The sequence below is a fragment of the Atractosteus spatula genome, chromosome 14 (assembly GCF_055471065.1).
Source record: "Atractosteus spatula isolate fAtrSpa1 chromosome 14, fAtrSpa1.hap1, whole genome shotgun sequence".
Lineage (NCBI taxonomy): Eukaryota > Metazoa > Chordata > Actinopteri > Semionotiformes > Lepisosteidae > Atractosteus > Atractosteus spatula.
Genome location: NC_142719.1, coordinates 10,807,800 through 10,828,980, shown reverse-complemented (window position 1 = coordinate 10,828,980; position 21,181 = coordinate 10,807,800). Strand labels below are relative to the sequence as shown.

Sequence of the window (21,181 nt, the reverse complement as noted above, 5' to 3'; positions counted from 1 at the left end):
GCTCTGATTTCTTACAGCCTCACAGCTACTGGGTCCTGGGTTTAATTCAGAACAGGGGCATCTTCTGTGTGGAGGTTGCATGTTTTCCCCAGGCCTGAGTGGGCTTTCATTGGATTCTTTGGTTTCCTTCCATGTTCCAAAGACATTCTGGCTGGGCTGTCCCTTGTATGTTTGAGTGCTTGTGTGCCCAGTGATGGATTAGCATGTCCAGGATATGACCCCACCTTACATCCTGTGCTTCTGGGGCAGGTTTCAGACACCTGTGGTCCCTACTGAGAATAAGTGGCTTGACAACAGATTAATGATTCCTTATGCCAAAATACACAGCACCACCTGGTGGTGCAGCTGTAGACTGTGGAGATCACCTTAAAGTCAGTGTGTGGTTTTCACACTGCTTTTACAGTAAACCTAATAAAAAAGTGGAAAAATTAACAGATACATGTCAGGGGCTATGTGCATTTTTATATTCCATCAAAATCGTAAAACAATTTAATCTAAGTCCCATTTGTGAATTTTTTTATCAATCCATCCATTTTCTAACCTCTTTATCCAATGCTGGGTCACAGGGGAGCCGTCCAATCCAGCAAGTAACAGATGCAAGGCAGGATACACCCTAGACAGGATACCAGTCCATCACAGGGCAGATACATTGATATAGACACTCACAGACTCACAGCAGGGCCAGTTTTTTTCCAGAAGCCAATTAACCTACCAGTGTACGTTTGGACTGTAAGAGGAAACTAGAGGAAGGGAGGGGAAACCCAAGCAAACACAGAGAGAACATGCAAACTCCACACAGACAGCACCCCTGGAATTGAATCCAGGCCCCAGTGTTGTGAAGCAGCAATGCTAACCGCTGTGCCACCATGCAGCAATGGTTTATAAATGTGCCACTAAGTGTCTTAGGAGCCCAATTAAAACATCTTGCAGCGCAAAATCTGGTAGAATGCTTTGTCCTTTTCCTATGGTCTGCATTGGCTCCACGAAGGCCAATCTGAAGGTTTCATGATGCAGCATGGCCTTCAATCATTATTTTGGAATAAAGGTTTCCTGGGAATATCAAGAGACCTGAACCTACTTTACGGCTACATCTGCTCAGTTAGGGGATTGAGCAGCAGGTCACACTTTTCAATGTAATGTTCAATGCTAGGTTTTACAAACCACAGCCGGGGAGAAGGCCATATTTCTTCCCTTTCCAGAATGCTTTAAATGTAAAGGAGTCGTCTGTAGAAAAAGGCATGTGTTGGGAAACAGCGCACTACTGCACACCACTTAATGTGAAAATGATCCTTGAACCTGGCTGATTCCTCATTTGTATTCTCAAGTAAATCAATAAAGTTCAAGCCAATCTACCCACTCCATTTTTAGTGATAATCAAGTGTTTTTCATCTTGATATCGTTTCAGGCATAAGATCACATGAAAGGCTACAAGTGAGAAACGGCCATTCGACACAACTCTAAAATCCTACTACAAATAAACAGGCCGTGATAGCAATCAAAGGGAGTTGGGTGGAGTTCTCTTCTAGTTAAACAGGTGTAACGTCAGTAGCAGAACAAAGTGGCACTGTGTTACATTCTGTTTTCCTGCATTACAAACCACAGGGCAGCAAGTTACATATTCCTGTCCAATCCCAAGCACTCAGTCTGACAGCTCTCTTTTGTATTATCAATGAACACCCAAAGACTAAAATGTAACATCACTCTCTGCTGATAAAAGCAAATTGCCATTATAGGATTAAAACCAAATATAGAGAAGAACTGCTGATAATCTGAAAGCTTACAAATTTTAAGTAGATAAGCACTCTAGCCCCCCAGACTGAGACTCAATTAACCAGCAGAAAAGTCTTCATCTAAATCCCTGGCAAAAGATAAACATCAGGAAAAGAGCAAACCTACACGTTTAGAAGTTTAAACCTGTGTAAAAGAATGTCAAACACTCATGAGTTTGAAGAAAAAGGATCAGCCTGCCACCTAGTGGTGTTGGGCATACACTTCAGATGAGAGTTATTGAATGTGATTATTTCAGGGCTGAGCACACACCAGGCACAGCAGCAGCAGCAGCAGCAGCACAACTTCCCAGTAACCCTGTGCCATACCGCAGGCTTGGTTCAACTGAATTTCATGAGCTCCTTGTAGAAATAAGATCAAGATCTAGGGATTGCCTGATTTCTCACTAAAGTAGACAAGGAAGAGAGAAAAGAAGCCCTGAAACATACTATGCTGTCTGAACATCAACATCAACTGAAACATTGCATAGCTAAAAAAACCTAATTTACTGAAACTGAATAGCGACGGACATGAGACACTGAAGCAGCGCTCAAGAGACTGTTGCGTGCTTTCCAGCCACAGCTTTGACCTGACTTCCAGGGCTGCACTCCTCCAGGAAAGGGGAGTTCTGCCTTAAAACATGCACTTAACATCCCAGAACATTCATAAGGAGGGGCCTCTCCAGAAAGCCAATCTTTGTTCTGGTACAACACGCATAAACTCTGGTAACACTGAGTAAACCCCATCCCAGAGACTGGTTTCTTGGAACCCTGTTCAGGGAAGTCCAAAAACCCTGATCAGCACACTCACAGACCCACAGGTGATTAGCCATTTCTGTTACATTGTTGTTTTTGGATATACAGTAGTGGTGGTTACAATTAAGGTAAAGGACTCATTAGCAGCACATCCCTGTTAATGTCATGGCTGCTACTGAACCTCCTTATGGATCTGAGAGTCTTTCAGCCAGCAGCCATATCACCCTGCAACTCACAACTGGCAGCCCACTGAAGCTCAGCAGGTGTGAGCCTGGCCAGTACCTGGATGGGAGACCTCCTGGGAAAAACTAAGTTTGCTGCTGGTAGAGGTGTTAGTGGGGCCAGCAGAGGGTGCTCACCCTGCAGTCTGTGTGGATCCTAATGCCTCAGTATAGTGATGGGGACATCATACTGTAAAAAGGCACCGTCCTTCACATGAGACGTAAAACTGAGGTCCTGACTCTCTGTGATCATTAAAAATCCCAGGGTGTTTCTCGAGAAGAGTAGGGGTGTAACCCCAGCATCCTGGCCAAATTACCCATTGGCCCTTATCAATCATGGCCTACAAATAATCCCCATCTATGAACTGGCTTCATTACTTCATTCTCCACCCCACCGATAGCTGATGTGTGCAGAGCGTACTGGAGCACTATAGCTGTCAGTATCATCCAGGTGATGCTGCACATTGGTGGTGGTGGAGGAGATTCCCCATTACCAGTAAAGCATTTCGAGTGGAGTGTCCAGAAAAGCGCTACCTAAGTATAAGCAGTTATCTGTCTATTGAATAAGAAGCAGAACCAAGTGCCTGATGTCATTATTGAGCTACAGTTTAAACCTTAGTCTCTGCTACTTGCAATAAAAGCTTCAGCCTAACCCAGAGTGTCTTGAAAAAGTATTTCGACCCCTCCGAGACTGTCCAATTTTATAAAATGTTAAAGATGTTTTTAAATTCATTTTTGATTCAAAACGCGAAGTACAAACTCATCATTTGGTGGATGACAGGAATGACAGGAATTGTTTGACAGAAATTACTTTTGAGTAAGTCTCTACTTTGCACATTGGCTTAGTGTCATTTTTGCCCATTTATCTTGGCAGGTTGGCTCAGACTGTCTCAGGATGGTTGGGGATTGTTTTTGGATGGCAGTCTTGAAACCATTCCAAAGATTCTCAATAAGATTCAAGTCAGGACTCCAACTGTGCTGCTCGAGTTCACCTGGGAATTGAAACTGCAACCTTCCACATAAGTTCAAATCCCTAACCACTCCCCCTTAAAATAAAATAATAATAATAATAATAATAATAATAATAATAATAATAATAATGATAATACAATCTGAACTTCTCTTTATATAATCTGGAACTCATGACATAAGAAAAGTCAATATGAGAATTTATCATTTTAAAGTTAGTTATAAAAAGTTACTCAGTAACATGCACTCTTGTTGTGAACCAGATTTTGTTTTCAGTTTTCAGAAACAGAACACAAATTAGAACAAATTAGGAGGATATTAGAACACTAACACCCCTCTCCAGCCTCTAAACAAGACTCAGACAGCTCTGCTAGGAGGGGCCTGCAGCCAGGATCTGATCTTGATCTTGGTGGCAGCTCTGCCTCCACTGACCCCCAGCAGGACCACAGAATCGAGCAGCACAAAGCTCAATCTAAATGACATCGAGACGGGAGAGGAACCGATCTGTCAGGGACAGACGTGTGGAGAATGAGTCTGGCCCAGGAGCGATGGAGTAAAGCTGCCATCTGTGCGATTATGACTCAACACCTCTAAAAGGTGAGGCAAGCTCTTTATCTGCAGTGAGTCCAGACTGCCAGGACCGTACTGAGATCAGAACCCTCTTTGGCCAGAGTACTTGGTGACAACAAAGAACATCCTGGTTTAGAATAGGAAAAACCACACTGGAACATTCTGAAACCACACAGCGCCCTCTAGTGTTCACAAGGGACTTCAAACATGTTTCATATGATGGCCTCTGCACAGGCTGAAGTATACTTACTGGAAAAAAATATTTGTGGTTCTGTTGCCAATTAGGGTTTTTCGCAGCCTGATTGAAGTTAGCCCAAATGCTCTCCTAGAAAATTCTTTCTTCTGTATTATTCAAGTCCCTGTTCCTCATAGTGACTGTCGTTAGAAGATTGTATGCAACGTGCTGTATAATATCTAAGAGGAAGCAAACCCTTTATTATGCAAGTCGGAAAGATGGATCACTGTGTGTGTGCAGACAAGCTTAATCCACAGGGAACGTCACACTGCAGAAAGGAGACGTGGTTATAAACAGAACAAAGAGGCAGGGAGATTGTACTGAGAGTGTGAGCTCAGGAATGAGCGCAGGCCAGCCACATTAAACACATCTGCAAGGAAGAGAATCTCTCTGATCCCTCCAAAGCGAAGCAGAGAGAGCTGAATTACCTGTGAGTTTGTGATTACAGAAATAGGAGAGTGCGAATTCCATGACTTCTGGGACTCCATGAGCCACTCTGCCAAACACCAAGTTGTTAATTAATGCATCATTAAAGAGGTCAACATGCTGTCTGCCATAGCTAAGGGAAACACTAGAATAATATGAATCCTGAAGTCCCTGGGACTGGAATTTCTTGAAGGGGATCTGTAAGATTCAAGAATGCTAGGATTATTCTAGACAGCCAGTGAAGGTAAAAAAAAGGAAGAGAAGATTTATTTGTGTAGCAAAGCCAGGCCTTCCACAGAGAGTAGTAGTAAAAAAGTAGAAATTCTAGATTGACAGACATCTTGAGGGAGTATAACTCAAGATGAAAACCACAGTGGGAGACGCAGGCATCCTTGAGGAGCACCCCTACAGACAGTAAACTGGAAGACCTCTTGCTGCCTGTTGACAGCATTGCTGCAGAGTTTGCTCAAAGTTAGGAAGTCAATTGGTCACAAAAGATGTGCAGACACTGACCCAGAGTACAGTGACCACATGGGGCCATGGGACATGGGGATTCTCCCAGACATCATGAGGAAAATGGAACATCCGTACACATTCTAGAACATCAGCCAAGAAGGGGGAACAGGATGGCAGCTGGTGCGACCGGTCAGGCTGGTTTCACAGCCAGGATGTGTCTGTTCTTCACAGCTCATCCCTGCTGCTGATCGTGGTGGGGCAGCTCACCCCTGTGCCTTTCAGGCCACAGTAGCCCCCCGGGACCTTGTGCAGGTACTCCTGGTGATAGCCCTCCGCATAGTAGAACTCCAGAGCCTCCCGGATCTCTGTGGTGATCAGCCCAAAGCCCCTCTGAGACAACACCTGTCAAGAGAAAGGAACGGGTCAGCGGCGATGACCTGACTTGCAGGACACAGGACATGCCAACAGACCCAACACTGAGTCAAGTAGAGCACACGCCCTGAAACAGAAAATCCGCAAGGGGGACTGATCTTAGAAACACATCGCATACGAGCCACCCGCCTGCTTCAAGGAAAAGAAAACGAACGAACATTTGGAGCTGGATAAACTCCCACAGCACGCCTTCCACACAGACAGAATTGCGTTTAGCTGGCATCAAGCACTTCGGATTTTGCAGGGGGTGCTCACCCTGTGGTCCATGTGGGTCCTAATGCCCCAGTATAGTGACGGGGACACTATACTGTAAACAGGCGCCGTCCTTCGGATGAGATGTAAAACCGAGGTCATGACTCTCTGTGATCATTAAAAATCCCAGGGCGTTTCTTGAAAAGAGTAGGGGTGTAACCCCAGCATCCTGGCCAAATTTCCCATTGCCCCTTACCAATCATGGCCTCCTAATAATCCCCATCTATGAATTGGCGTAATTACTCTGCTCTCCTCCCCACTGATGGCTGATGGGTGGTGAGCATTCTGGCGCACTATGGCTGCCGTTGCATCATCCAGGTGGGGCTGCACATTGGTGGTGGTGGAGGGGAGTCCCCATTACCTGTAAAGTGCTTTGAGTGGAGTGTCCAGAAAAGTGCCATATAAGTGTAAGAAATTACAGCAATGTATTATTATTATTATTTTACACCCTTCAGGGAAACAGTACAGAAGTAAGGAATAGGGAAATAACAGGCTTCTGCCCAAATAAGGGAGGCTTTCTTTTCAATACTGGGACTCGGGGGAGCTACCTTCTGAGGAAAAGAGGCAGTCTGGTCCTGAATATTTACTGCAAATGGGGTTAGTGATTCTGAGAATATTCTCCTGCAGCCCTCGGTCAGTTTTCAAAGCACATCAGAAAAATAACAAAACAACTAAACTTATATCCCCTTTAGGTGCTATAGAAACAAAAGCATTTCTGCTACAAGGCATTTCTTCACTGTTATATTACCATCACATTACAGATTCTGGGTCGTTCTAACTTCCCATCACAAAGCCGTGTGCTCCTCTGGCACAATAAAAAGACTTGATCCCAGTTAATTGATGCACCTGAGTTTTAAAGTACAGCTAGGATATTCTTGCTTAACTTTTGCATTCTGACATAGCGTTGCAGAACAGATAATGTCACATTTGGTCTTGCAGTTTAATATCCTGACATCCTTCCTTGAATCTATGCAGACAACCCACGTAGGTTCAGTTACGACATTGATCGCAAATAACATCAGTCCTTTTTCTAAGGACAGAAGTGGAAGTACAGAAGCGTGGTGGATGAAATCTGACTGTATCCCCATTCCCTTCTGTGTGATATTTGTGCCTATAAAAAAAAAGAATAATTAAATTTTACACAAGCACCAAAAAAATGCTTAAGTCTGCTAGTTTCATCTTAGGTTTTCAATCCTGACAAAATCTTTCAAGCACTACGTTGTGAGCCTAACATCTGGTAAATGGGATTGAAATACACATGTCGTTCCACCAGCTGGCCACATGAAGGCGCCAGAGTATTTGAAGTCCTACAACACTGCAGACAACCTCAAACGCCACAACAGCATCCCTCTTGCCTCAAAGGAAAAACATGCTGAATACAATTTGCACCCAGGAACAATCCTCACAGCCATTCAAAGCTATAACTGCAGTGATTTGATCAAAATCATTTCCGAACTGGAGGGCAGCCTTTCCTCTGGTTCAAAGGGGTTTTACAGGACATGGGGGTTTAGAAAATGAATGACTGGATGGATGGATCCCTTAGTGCTTCATATCAAGCAGAGATCCCACTTCATCCACCACTGAGGTGCAGCCCCCACCTAGGTGATGCTCAGCAGCCATTCATCACTGGGCACCAGCAGCCCCACTGTACAGTGGATTCAGAGAAGTAAGGAAGTATATAGCCAATTGAGGGGGAATAAAGCTCAGCTAATTTACTAAGTCATAGGTGGAATTTACCTATGAGGTCTACTATTCTCTCAAGACGGACAGGGATCTTCATTCACTGAAACTAGTAAGGAGTTGAATAGCAAAAGAATGCCGTCTCCTACAGCACAGCCTCCCAGTGGCGGCACCGGTTTTTAATTTGCTGAGACAGAAGGGAAAGAACGCCACCTACTGAGCAGCCAATTCCACCTTCTGCACCATGACTTAATTTTTCTTACAACTCTCGCATTTAGCAACCAACAGGGCTCAGCCCTGTTAAGCTTCTGAGATGTGGAGCTAAATCACAGGGCGTCTTGTGCACGCACATGAGAACTCCCCTGCCTTCCTGCGCGCGCTGAGTTTAGCGGCAGCCTTTGAGGCCAGAGAGGACACAAACTCTTGGACCATCTTTCTAAATAGGGGGTTTTGGCTGGGGGGGGGGGTTCTCCTTTCCAGAAAATCACCCTCTATAAGACCTGATTGAAATGTAAAATCAAAATAATTGCAATATTGTTGCTGTTTTAAAAGCAGAGCACACAGGACAATGCATCATTGCAAAAGCTGTTAGAGTAGACCCAGTGACTGGGGAAGTGGATTTTATACACTGGACCTTGGGGACCCCTGACCAAGTAGTGGGGACCGTGAGCTGAGAGTCGCTGAGAGTCAAGCCTTTGGCTTGCAAAAACACCTCAACTGGCTTGGTCCCCTGAATAATTAGTTTAATTCCATACTTAAAACCTAGATGGCAGAAAACCTGAAAAAATCCAGGAGGTCTTCAGTTTAGGGACATTCTTAAACAACCAGGCTATCCAGTTTTCATGACCTACTTTGTGCTTTGCCAAAAGTCTTACTTCAAAAGTACACTCTACTCTGGGCCAGGACTTGATATATCAGTTCTGGTCAAACAAGGACAAATCAGAAGCATCCAAACAGTGATGCTCTGTGACAAGACATGGTCAGATACACCTTCAGAGCTGAAAAGCCACTGAGCTTACACTTTCTGATGTTTATCCTCCTGGTGGACTGTATTTCTATTCCACTTCAAATACCCTTTTTTGACAGCTTTAAAGCAATGTCTCAGAAGTTTAAAAACAACGCAGAAAAGTTTTTTTTTCCTGGTTAAAAAAGAACTATTTTAAAAGCCAAAGGAAATGAGAGCTTACAGAAGTATTTTTCACAGGGGAGAGAGAACATGATTTCAAAGAATTAAAAGAGTTTAGCTGGTGTCGGGACCAATTCTGAGCATCTCTGTGAAATCTCACAAATTTGTCAGGAAGTGTATGTACTGAGAGTTTCATCTGCCCTGGATTTTTTTTTTTACATCACGTGTCCTCCAGAAAGAAACTAGAGAAACATTTTAAACACGTGTGAAGTTACACGTGTGAAGAGGCTATTTGGGCCAGTAGAAGAAAACCAGAGCATTCGGTGAATATTGAAACACACATGAGAGCATGCAAGCTCCACACAGACAGGTACCCAGAATGAACCTGGAATCAAACCCGGGACCCCAGGTCTTTGTGGCAGGAGTGCGGCATATTGCCATGTCATCACTTCCAGGAGTTTTAGAAAAAAAACACATAATGAGGCTCCTTTTCTAGTCTCATCCACAGTAAATAAGCTGCATGCGCATTACAGCACAAGAAAACTGGAAACCAATCATGCCAATTTGTCTGCTGGTTGTTTATTGGTCCTAGAACATCATCCATCCTTTTCTGGTAGGATATCAGGGACTCATCTTTCACATTGAGCTTGTTTCACACACCCGCAACACTTTGTGTAAAGACTTTTTGTCCATTCGGCCTTCTTCCCTCTTTATTAAATGCCGGCACTCTTCCATGTTCACTATGTCCACGCATCTCAGAAGTTTTAAGTGCTTTGATCAAGCCTGGTTGTAATCTGCTCTATTCCAAAACGAGAAAGATGTGGCTCCTTGAATCAGTCACTGAAAATTCTAAGAGTAAGGCATGAAGCTCATTGTTCTTTTTTGAATTATTTGAAGGATAACTATCTTGTTTGTGCTGTTTTGATCAACTTTAGTCACAGTATTCTAAGTGAGCTGTCAATAATGCACTGAAGAACTTAAACATTATGTTGATTTAATGTGAACTATTTTAATTTATTGTAGCTTTCTGTTGGTCTGTTCTCCAACCACAGAAGAAATAAGGAATAATTATTCTCTAATCCTATATAGATATAATTTTAACAAAATGATAATTCTCCTTAAATAAGAGTGGCATGCTTCCAAACCTCAGTTCTATGTGAGCTGCCTATTACTTAATTGATGTCTTGATTGATTTGAGATTAATTCAATCTCTAAAACTGCTAGATCTTTCATGTCAAACTCTTACATTTTAATTTTGGGAAACGTTAAGGATCTGAAATTGATAACTGAGCAAACTTATACTTTAAAAAAATGAGAACCCAGAACATGTGGTGAGAGGGAGTAGTGATGCACAGCCCTATCCTGAAGGCATGAAGGCTACAGGTGAATCTGGCGTGTGCCATCAGGCCTCGGGTTCGAGCTGCTGTCTCTTAACTGCCCCTAAAAGTGCCTGATCTGCACAGGCTGGACAGGCTTCAACACCTGCAAACACAAAAACACACCCAATTTTGGAAACCTGGGAAGGGATGTTGCCATAACAGTCTCTTACTCTGCGAGACCTGTGACACCACACTAGCGACAAACACACCCCTGACAGTTCCACAGTTCTCCTCCTAGACACCTGGCTCTCTCTTGGGTCAGGTCACCCTCTTGACTGGTCTCTCATTTGCCCATTAAATGAAGCTGACCTTCACTGTGCTGTTCTGAAGAAGCAATATGCAAGAGGCATTCTCCATACAAAGGGTTTTTTTTTTTTAGGATTGTTTGTTTCCTAACACTAATAAAGCAAAATGGGAGAAAACTGTTCTCATGAGAGCTTTTTCTTCGATCAGGTCTCTGGAATGATCCTTATGGCCTCAATCTGAACTAATAATTCCTGCACGAGAATTAAATTATCGAGGAACGTGCGGGATCTGCTGAGAAGTCCCAGGCAGAGCCATCTTTACAAAAAAGAAAGCAGCATCTGTTCCTCGGTCACAGTGCTAAATTATTCCACGTTAACATCGGCTAGGCCCTTGCGGAGATTTCTAACATCCTGTACAGCCCCAGCGACATTCGTCCAATGACTACGGAGGAAAAGTTACAACTAGAAAAAAAAATGAAACCAGAACAACAGTGCTAAATGTCATGTGAGTGGAATTATTCCAACCAGCAGTGTATACCAATGACAGAGGAAAAGCAAATGTCTTCTTTTTTTGTGTTTTAAAATGTGCGTGTCTGACCACATCAAAAGAAAAAAGCCCGGTCCTATATTTTTCCTTTAAGTTGACCGCATCCGATGTGGAGATCAGTCAGGAGGGTGCCTACATTGTGAAAGGGGTGCGGTCCTGCCGGGTGCTGGTGTGACTGGGCGCAGGGTGGGGAGAGGTCGATTTAGGGATGTTGGAACAGGAGCACAGTGCCTCTCCAGCTCTTGCTTCAGCCTCACAGAGAATGTCACGTGGAGACGGTCTGCCAGCAAGCCCTCTCCTCATCGCTGTCTTCCCCTGCTTACAAAGGCTGGCTTCCTGTCTCGCCACGGGCTGGGGTTTAATGAACTGGCAGCTTTAAAGAAATGCTGAAGGCTCATTTTTCTTTTTTTACATGCCCAGCCCGGTTTGCAAAAGACGCTGCCTTTTGAATGGTGGCCGGGGATGGGGTAGTCTAATCTCCCTCTCTCCGCATTTGGAGAGTGGAGCTATGTTTCTGGTGCTCGGGGTCTTTCTGGAGACCTCGTCTTCTTCCTTTCTTTTGCCTGGCTAATTAAGCAGAACGGCCTTATCAGCCAGCACACACTGCCAGCCCCACAGAAGGAGAATTAACTCTGCTTGCTGATAAGCCATTGTTCCACACACCACCACCCCTCCCCTCCTCTCCCCCCAAACCCCCACTCCCCCTCCCTCCCCAGTCTCCACCCCTCTGGAGAAACTGCGGCTCAGTTCATTCCACCGCATTAAAAAAAGACTCAAACCCTTTGATGTTCTAGAAATTTCCTTATTATCATATTTAGCTTTCTTCAAAACCGCTTTTAATTCAGTGCTTTGTTAAAGTTAAGAAATTGACAGCTCTGCGCAAAGTATCATAGTGTTTTTCTTTCTGGTGAGCTGTTATGCAGAGGCTTGGCCTTTACCAGAGAAAGAAAAGCAGTTTTCCTACAAGGGAAGCAGGAATATGACTCTGTCCCTGACTCTTTGTCTTTGGAGGCAGCTTGACAAAGATAAAGGCTTGATCTTTAATAAGTATTTACAACTCAGAAACCATTAGAATGATAGCGCACTTCCCAGCAGTGGCACTTCCAGAAAGGAACATCTTTCAGGATGGTGGGGTCGTAAAAAAGTTGCTAGGAATTATGGGAATGCAACTATTAATTAGCTCTGGCAGTTTCAAGTGCTAGAAACCAGAACTGTCTAATTGTGCTGTGCGTATATATATATGTTCCATAAACAATGTGGAATTAGAAGTCTAGACAGCTCTACTTTCTAAAGAAAAGAAGCAGATAAAGATAATTCATATTCATGTATACATGAATGCGCAGAGGGTGGCATGGTGGTGTGGTGGTGAGTATTGCTGCCTTGGGGCCCTGGTTTTTGATTCTCTATGCTCACCTGGGTTTCCTCCAACAGTCTAACGATGAACTAGTAGGTTAATTGGCTTCTTGGGAAACTTGGGAAACTGGCTCTGTGTGTGTGTGTGTGTGTGTGTGTGTGTGTGTGTGTGTGTGTGTGCCCTTCGATGAACGGTTGTCCTGTCCGGGGTGTATCCTGCCTTGCTCTTGTTGCTTGCTGGGATAGGCTCTGGTCCCCTGTACCCTGAACTAGAAGAAGTGTTTAGAAAACGGATGGATGGACATGAATATGCTGTTCATGCTGCTGAAATACAGATAGTAGGAAAATGGTAGGCAAAACAAACCAGGAGAGTTTTTTCTTCAATGTACATGTACCAATCTAACACAGACCAAAGAATGTTAGAATGATCAAGATTTTGAACATAACTTTTTTTTTCATTTCTGGTCAGATGACAGAGGTGTTACCACCTTCCAACCTGATTTGGTTGAACCCAAATGCTTACCAAAGCTGGGCCTGGTCAACACTAGGATGGGAGCCTAGAGAAAATCAACATGCTGCAGTAAGTGGTGTTGGTGGACCAGTAGGCCAGTAGGGGGCGCTCCTTCTTCTGGATCAGAATTTCTAAAGCAATGACCCAGCATTGTTGCCAGGGCTGTAGGTGTTCTCCTTTAGACAAGGTGTTTAACTATGGTCATTAAAGATTCCATAGCACTGATTATAAGCGCAGGGATGTTAACTCTGGCGCTCTGGTTAAATTTCACTGTGGACTTGTGCAGTCTGGCCTTTCTAAAGCTCCCCTTTAAATCAGCTGATGATGTAGTTTCTTACTTCTCCACCTGACTGTTCTACAATGGGGCTACTGATGCAGAATGGCTGCTGTGTGTCACGTAGGCCCCCTCCTATATGTTCTTTGAGATTCTTTCAGATGAAAAGCACTATACAAATAAAATTCTTATGATGGAACAAGTAGTAGCTAATTTCACAAAAACCTGCAGGATATTGTTTCTCCTCATGAGCCTGATTATTTTTAGTAGGACACAGGTTGCATCCAAAACTGCAATGAGGGACTTCTCAATGAAAAAACATTTTTTTGTTTTGATTTGCCCAGAACCCTAGATAACTTGTTCAGGAAGAAGGGCCAGCTGCGCCGTAGAGGTTTGATGCATATTCCTGTAAGTCAGCAGAGGGTTTTTGTCAAGTCAGGTCAGTATACACCTCAACGGTTCTGGCAGACTCTCCTTGGTGGCCTGTGCCTGTGCTGTCTGATACGCTGAGGCTCTGAATCAGCCTGAGGACTGCAGATGCCACAGGAAAAGTGAGGGGTCTGGAGAATTGTGTTCTAGATCTGATTGAGACGTAGGAAATTTAAGTACAGTAAAAATGAAGGCAATTGTGAATGGGGTTCTAGAATCCCTGTCTGAGAGCTGGGAGACTTCAGTAAAAACCAGGACCACTGTGAATGGGGTTCTAGAATCCCTGTCTGAGAGCTGGGAGACTTCAGTAAAAACCAGGACCACTGTGAATGGTGTTCTAGAATCCCTGTCTGAGAGCCGGGAGACTTCAGTAAAAACCAGGACCACTGTGAATGGGGTTCTAGAATCCCTGTCTGACAAAGGGTGCTTAGACAGGGCAATGCAAGAAACAACTCCCACCCCAGTTGAGAAGCTGTGGCTGTCCGAGACTGTGCTCACACTCGACATCGGTACACTAATAATATTCGTTATTCCTCTGTTTCCTCACGATAACCGAGCACTGATTTTGGCCCCCATCTAAGAAACATACATTGAAAAGCTGGTAAGGCTTTGTATTGCTGAAAGAGTTCAATGAAGCAGTGCTGATTCTCAAACAGGGCAAATACTTAACACAATGTTCTTCACCCTAAGAAGGCTCCACAGCTGAAACAGTGTGTGTTTCTTTTCTTCTCTTTTCAGCAGGGAATAAATCTTTACTTGTTCCTTTGCAGCCTACGCATGCTGACGCAGCTCCCTACTTGAAATACAAAACACTACACAAAATATTACTTAACCTAATCTGATACCTAATGTGAAATTAATGGTATGAGAAAATTCTAATAAATTAATAAAACTAAAATCAAACATTAATAAACTCATTACTTAAGTAAAAACAACCTACAGAAAGCCACTAATAATGCAAGAGATTAAGTTATAAATCCAAGTAGTGCAAGATGTATTATACAGTATATTTACTGTATACAGTAAAATGTTCAATAAGCAATCTACCAAACAAACAGAAACAGCATGCTGCAAACTGTTATGATGTATCTGTGTCATTGTTACCAGTCACCTCTCACTACTGGTTCTTTAAAGTTGAATATATCTTCTTTTAGACCCTAGTATTCACTGTGGGGACCTTGTGTTTCAGCATGAAGTCAGATTTTCGTCATTTGGAAGCTTCGGCATTATTCACAACTACTGCTGGCTGTTTTATCAATATGGCTGCCATTAAAAAGGTGTTTGCCTTTTTTTTTTTGGCTCTTTCAGGTTCTTGGCATGGGGTTCCTGCCCAAGACAATCCAGTTACAGGCTGTTACAGAGATTCTAAGTACAGGTTTTCCAAAATAAGCATCCTTCAGTGCACAGAGTGGAGGGATGACACTGTCAGAGCAATAAGCCACTAACAACCAGTACAATAAGGTCCACCTGGCCTCTTCTTCAGGTTCGTCACTGTGTAAGAATATAAAAAGCAGGAGAAAAACAAAAACCAGAATCTCCTGGAAAGTTTTTTTTATTAGTCTTCCTTGACTGCACAACTGTGCAAAGTGCATTTTGCCCCCCAGTGCCGTAAAGTAAATTAGAGAAAATAATTAAAACCCATGTTCAAAAGAATCCAGTTTTACTCGATTGGTCTTTTGTGTTTGGTAATAAATGGTATCTAGCCTGAAACACCTGATCTTTGCAAATGAAGATTATCTCAGGTAATAGAGTCCAGCATGACTATTGTTAGAGCTTTTATGCGGTAACTACAGTGTACAGTTACTTCCCTCCTAATTATCATAGTGCAATAGAAAAATCTAATTTGGGAACTAATCACGGAGGTTTGTGCTGCTGTATATATAAGGCAGGGACTTAGTCAGCACTTCTAGCAGCTCGGGAAGTGCTGGGCAAGCAGTGAAGGCAGCAGTGTTATCAACCTGGCAGAGGTTCACAGTCTGTCGGTTTTATTACATGCTCTGATTGCGGCTCTCACTCCAGCTGGCTCCCAGCCTGACCCTGTGACCCCTCGCCAAGGCCAAGGCTGGGGCGTGACGCTAATTGCCATGGCAACCGGACAGCCTGCACCTGCCCCCTGACCTGTGACCCCACACGCAGCCAGTTTCCATGGCAATCTAAGACTCAGAATCCTATTACCCCATCGTCTTTGTCAGGAGGGAGTTAAACAACAGAAATATAAGTGCAGTAATCTATAGGCGCAGCCTGCAAAAGTGGGTTCACTTATCCTTTTCTATCAGTGTCCTGCTGTCTTTGAATAAGCAGCTATACGCACTGGCGCGGCTGTGAGATGGATCGGTCATTTATGTGCTCTGTATGAATCTGAAGTGGACAGATTGTCAAGATTTGGCTGAAGGAGCAAGAGGAAAAATGAGCTACTTCCCTCAGTGCCTGTCAGTTTTGCAGGGGCTGGAGCACTGTGTACACAAAAAGTCCCCGAGACTTCTGAGCAAATTCTTTAAAAAACACGAAATGTGCAAATAACCACAAATGACTGAAATACCTCACCTCAATAAGCAAAGACCAAAAACGTGTTGGTCAGGGCTCACAGTCCTGTGAGGTCAAGAAAGCTTAACAGGCCACACTGAGGCCTGCTTGGTAAAGGTGTACCCAGACAGAGACTACCTAAGTTGAGCCCCCTTCACCTTGGTTTCAGGGAGCCTATAATTTAAAGTGAAAGCCCTTACCCGTTGATAGGCTTCTTTGGTCCGCAGCGCCTCCTGCATCTGCTGGGGGGTGTAAGTGCAGATGGCGGAGCGGTACTGAGTGCCAACGTCATTCCCCTGCCGCATTCCTGCATGGAGAACACACACAGCGCAGGGGTCAGGGCCTGGCGCTCTGCAGGACAGCAGAGCCCCGGCCTAGCTGGGCACCAGCTGGCACCACACTCGCACCTCTCCTGTGTTCCCAGTGGTGGCTCTCACTCCTTCCATCTTCCACCTGCTCTTCTCAGCCTGGTGAGGGAACCAGCTACGGGGACACCCCAGGACTGCTCCGGAGTGGGACTTCTCAGGAGCAGCTATTCCTCAACACTCCTACTGACCACTGCTGATTTTCTCAGCCAGGCCACTTCATCGTGCACATAAAACAACATAATGTGTTTGCATTACAGTCTATTTATTACTCTCTTTCTGGAGATACCTAAACTCCTCTATTCTGTACAGATCTAAACCTGTGTTGTCTAGTGCGAAAGCACCTACAGCAAACACACTTTGTGCTTTAAAACACCCACCCCAGATGGGGCTCAAGGCTAATCCCATTCTGTGCAGAGCCTGATGGCCATCTTCAATTACATCCATCAAACGACTGACAGCCACAAAGATCTCATTCATCGGGGGCAGCAGATGCTTGTCATTGTCCCCGACGAACTGTCCCTGCGGTGTCTGGAGTCCATTCACCTTTGCTGCAAATTGTCAACAAAACTGCCTGGGACACTGACCTCGCGTGACCTGGCTGGGGGGAGGAAGAGACTAGGTTCGCTGCGATCAAGGTCGGAGAAAGACTGGTGAAACCCAGCATGGCTACGTTTCTGAACTGTGCTGGCTGTTGCTCATCTAAGTTACACAGATGTCAGGCCTCTTCAAAATGTGCAAGTCGTGATCTGGTACACATGAGGTCTCGTGCAGACTGAGACTGGCAGTTCATGATAACCCTAGGGATGTTTTAATCGGAGTGATCCAACAAAACTGTTAGGGCAGGAATGAGAAGCGAAAGACCCTTCCGTACTTATGTAAGAGAATACAACCATGCTCTAGAACTAATACCCGCTGATTCATGACTTCATTGAATTTAGGAGAAGAGGGCTTTCAAAGCAATGCTTTGCATCAGATACCATTCAAAGAAATTTGAAATGGAGCTTCAATGACTCGCTCCGAGTGGGTGACATCACTGGCTTTGAATCAAACATGTGACATCAACATCTTCCTAACAAAGATGTGACATCACTACCTTTCTGTCAAACACGTGACAGCGCCATCTAACAATCAGCATGACAGCGCCGCACGAATCACAAGGTAAAACGTTTCAAACGAAAGTGCAGGAGGAAGGAGGCTCCCAGTGACGCAGCAGGCTGCTCAAAGAGCAGACTGAGCCCTGTGGTCATGATGTTGTGGGTCTGAGCCCCGGTCACAGGTGACCAAGAGGACCTGTTCTGACTGATGAGTGTGTCTAAGGAGGTGTGCAGGTCTCTTGAGTCTGTAGCAGCAAAGTCAAGTCATAAACAACAGCAGAGTAATTCATTAAGAGAACTGGTGATTTGAAATTTGGTAGAGAGTGACAGAAAGGGCAAGACTCCCATAAGACATCACAACAACCATCCAGTAACCATTATGACACACGATACAAAACGTCACAAGCTTTCCTCAGAGACATTTTCACCCCTTCTCCTCACATAAATCTCTCCCTCTTCTGTGCTGTGCTGCCCATCTTCAAAGGGGAAAGACCCCTTTTCAAATACTTCATCCTGCTGCGCCATCAGAGGGGCCATGAATTATTAACGAGCACCACCCAACTCTTCATTAATTATTCATAAGTGCCAGCCCCCCCCACCAAGGGGGGAGGGGCAGCACTTTAACCTGCTCTTGCCTAATGGTCTAGGAGTGCGCTGTCACTAATAAAAGTACTGTTTTAGGTATAACAGCAAGAAAGTGAAATATGAAGGTAAAGTGAAGTTATCAGTATATAATTCCATAAATTATGACAGTCCAGCCATCTACAGGTCTAGAAAAAAACATGACAAATTTGAGTACTACAGTAATATTTTTTCTGATCTAATCATTTCATGGTAACATCCTACTTTTCAGGCTGACGTTCTATAGAACCTGTGAGTCTGTAGCTCTTCATTCAACGTTCACCTATTTACTGCTCAAGTGTTGTTCCCATCTTTTAAGGGGCCGATGATTTAAATAGGCCTGTAAAACCTGGTTTGGACTAAGGGCTTTGTGGACTGGAGTTCCAGTGTTTACTGAAAATAACTAGAAAACCATCCATCCATTATTTCCCAAAAAGCAAATGCACCAAGCTAATACTTTAAGCAAAAAGTGTGAAGAATGACCACTCCCTGGAGCACACACACATGTATATTGTATTGTATATAGCGTATACACACAAGCCATCAGGCACAATTCAAAGACGTCAATTAATCTCACTAGCACCCCAAGAGAACATGCAAACTCCACACAGGAGGTGCCCCAGTCTGGAATCAGAAGCAGGACACCACTAACCACCACAGAACCGAACTATTCCATAACTAGATTTCTATAGAGTTTTTTTCTATTAAAGGTTTATATTTTGGACTTTTTGCAGGGTGGGTTCAAAACAATGTTGCTTTTTTCTAGCTTTTACTGTAATCTAAATTCACATCTTCAAATGATGTCCCTACGTACTCAAAAAACACTGGTATTAACAAAAGCTTGGGGGGGAATTTGTGTATTTCCTAAAACAAAACCAGGTTATTTTATGAAGGTTAGGATTCAGCTGTTGCACAGTGCAACTCCATACCTACAGTATCAAACATGTTTCTGTATGAAATATAAAGTTAGAAATTCTTAAAAATATATATATTTGCAGACAAATTTAACAAATATCCTTTGATATACAGTGGAGATCAGAGTCCCAGGCACGAATAAAATCAAATTATGTTTTTTTTTCCTTAAAATTAAATTGCATTCCAGAAATCTCGCTGAAGGGAAAGGTGATTTTGACACCATCCTTTAAACTTCTCAGAGAAAGTGGAAAGAGAGTGAGGTGCAGGTAAAACTGGGAAATGAAAAATGCAAAAAAATATTCCTCAGCCACACCGAAGGTGTAAACTGTGCAATGTTTTCCTTTGCATAGATAAAAAAGAACTGCTTACTGTTTTAGAGTTTCACCACATCTGTAAAATACTGCACTAAACTTGTGTCATTATTTCCATTTTTGTGAACTTATTTCTCTCCTCATACTTCAAAAGCTCTAAAAGTGATAATTTTATGTATGCAGGAAAACAATATATAAGCAACTCATATAAAACAATTATTTAATGTCATACCATTCATCCCACGAACAACAGGTGCAGAGAGAAACCTGTGGGAACGTCTACGTCCCACTGCCTGTAAATATTTTTAAGAACGAAAACTTTTTGGAGCTTTTTGTTTATCAAAGGGAACATTTTTAGAATATATGCGTACTACTCAGGCAGCATGGAAGTACAGTGGTAAGCACCCCAGAGAGCCAAAGGTGCCACTCAAAAACCTCATAAAATGTATCTGTCCCCGAGTTCAATTCCTGGAGTGTTGTCTGCATGGAGTATGTATGTTCTCCTCTGTGTGCTTCTGTTTCCTCCCACAGTCCAAAGACACACTGGTTGGTTAATTGGCTTCTGGGAAAACTGGCTCTGGTGTGAGTGTCTGCATCCGTGTCTGTGAGTGTGTCCTGTGATGGACAGGAGTCACATCCAGGGCATGTCCTACTTTGCACTCACTGCTTGCTGGGATTAGGCTCCAGCTCCTTCGAGACACTGAATTGGATAACGTGGCTTAGAAAATGGATGGATGGATGGATGAGCACTTTTTGGATACGAAAACAAAAGGGCCCTAAAGGGTCAAACCTGAACACGGTGTTCTGATATAAGGCCTTTAATACAGCCTGCTTGAAACGCTTTCAGACAGCTGCAAACACATTCAGCCCCGTTTGAAAAACTGCACTATGATCTAAAACTGCAAAGGCCGAAAAATGGAAAAAAGGCTGAATAAGAAATAGAACACAATTTTAGAATAACGCACTACGACGAAAGGAAAAACCGAAAGCCCTGCACTGTCAAATTAAATTTTAATGCACAGTACCTCCATTTAGACGATAAAGTGCAAATTGATTTGGTGCAGGGTCCACCTTTTTGCTGCCACTGTTACCACAGGAGTTTGATCAAGGGGAAAGCAGAGGAATTAAGTAACCGATCTTAAAACCTAGCAATCGTAAACACATTTAAGACCGTACAGTATGTTCATGGCACACAATCTGCAGACTGCAACTTGTACTGCATGGTACTGCTGGTGAGATGTGCTATCTAAACCCACAACACATTACACTCAGACATCTGGGCCTTCATGAATATTTACATATCTTAGCCTTGCGAAGCCTCTGTCCAGTGTTGAGGACCTAACACTGCAATACAGTCATCAAAAAAGCCCTGAAGAAGGAGCCATCGACTGGACACAGTCACAACTCAGAGACTGCAGCCAACTCCTCTGAAAGTTTACCACGGTATATTTCTGCCTTTCCAACAACCAAGACATTTCCAAAGCAAAAAAGGCCTTCTACACATGTCTTCTTCAGTGCAGTGAAAGATAACATGTTTCTAGAGCACATAGTAGCAGACTAGAGTATGGTATCTGATGCAAAGCTTATTCGCTATGTTATTTCATACCATCAATAACCACGTTATTGTCATTTCGCTATGTCCTTTTATACCAATGAGGTGTATTACAAGTTTACTGAACACTCTCAACAGCCAAACTGGCAGCAGCAGTATAAAGAGGCCAA

The 21,181-nt window shown here is 43.6% G+C and overlaps 1 protein-coding gene across 3 annotated transcripts in view; it reads right to left on the bottom strand.

The window, feature by feature from the left end:
• Positions 1-5,183: 5,183 nt before the first annotated feature.
• msrab (methionine sulfoxide reductase Ab) overlaps positions 5,184-21,181 on the bottom strand; it is a 51,468-nt gene continuing 35,470 nt past the window's right edge. For all 3 annotated transcript variants that reach the window (XM_088932141.1, XM_088932140.1, XM_088932139.1), the window contains 2 exons: positions 16,351-16,457; positions 5,184-5,801 (listed from right to left, as the gene is read on the bottom strand). In XM_088932141.1, coding sequence (XP_088788267.1) covers positions 5,625-5,801; positions 16,351-16,457 — 284 coding nt within the window. In that variant the 3' untranslated portion in view covers positions 5,184-5,624. The remainder of the gene's footprint in view (positions 5,802-16,350; positions 16,458-21,181) is intronic.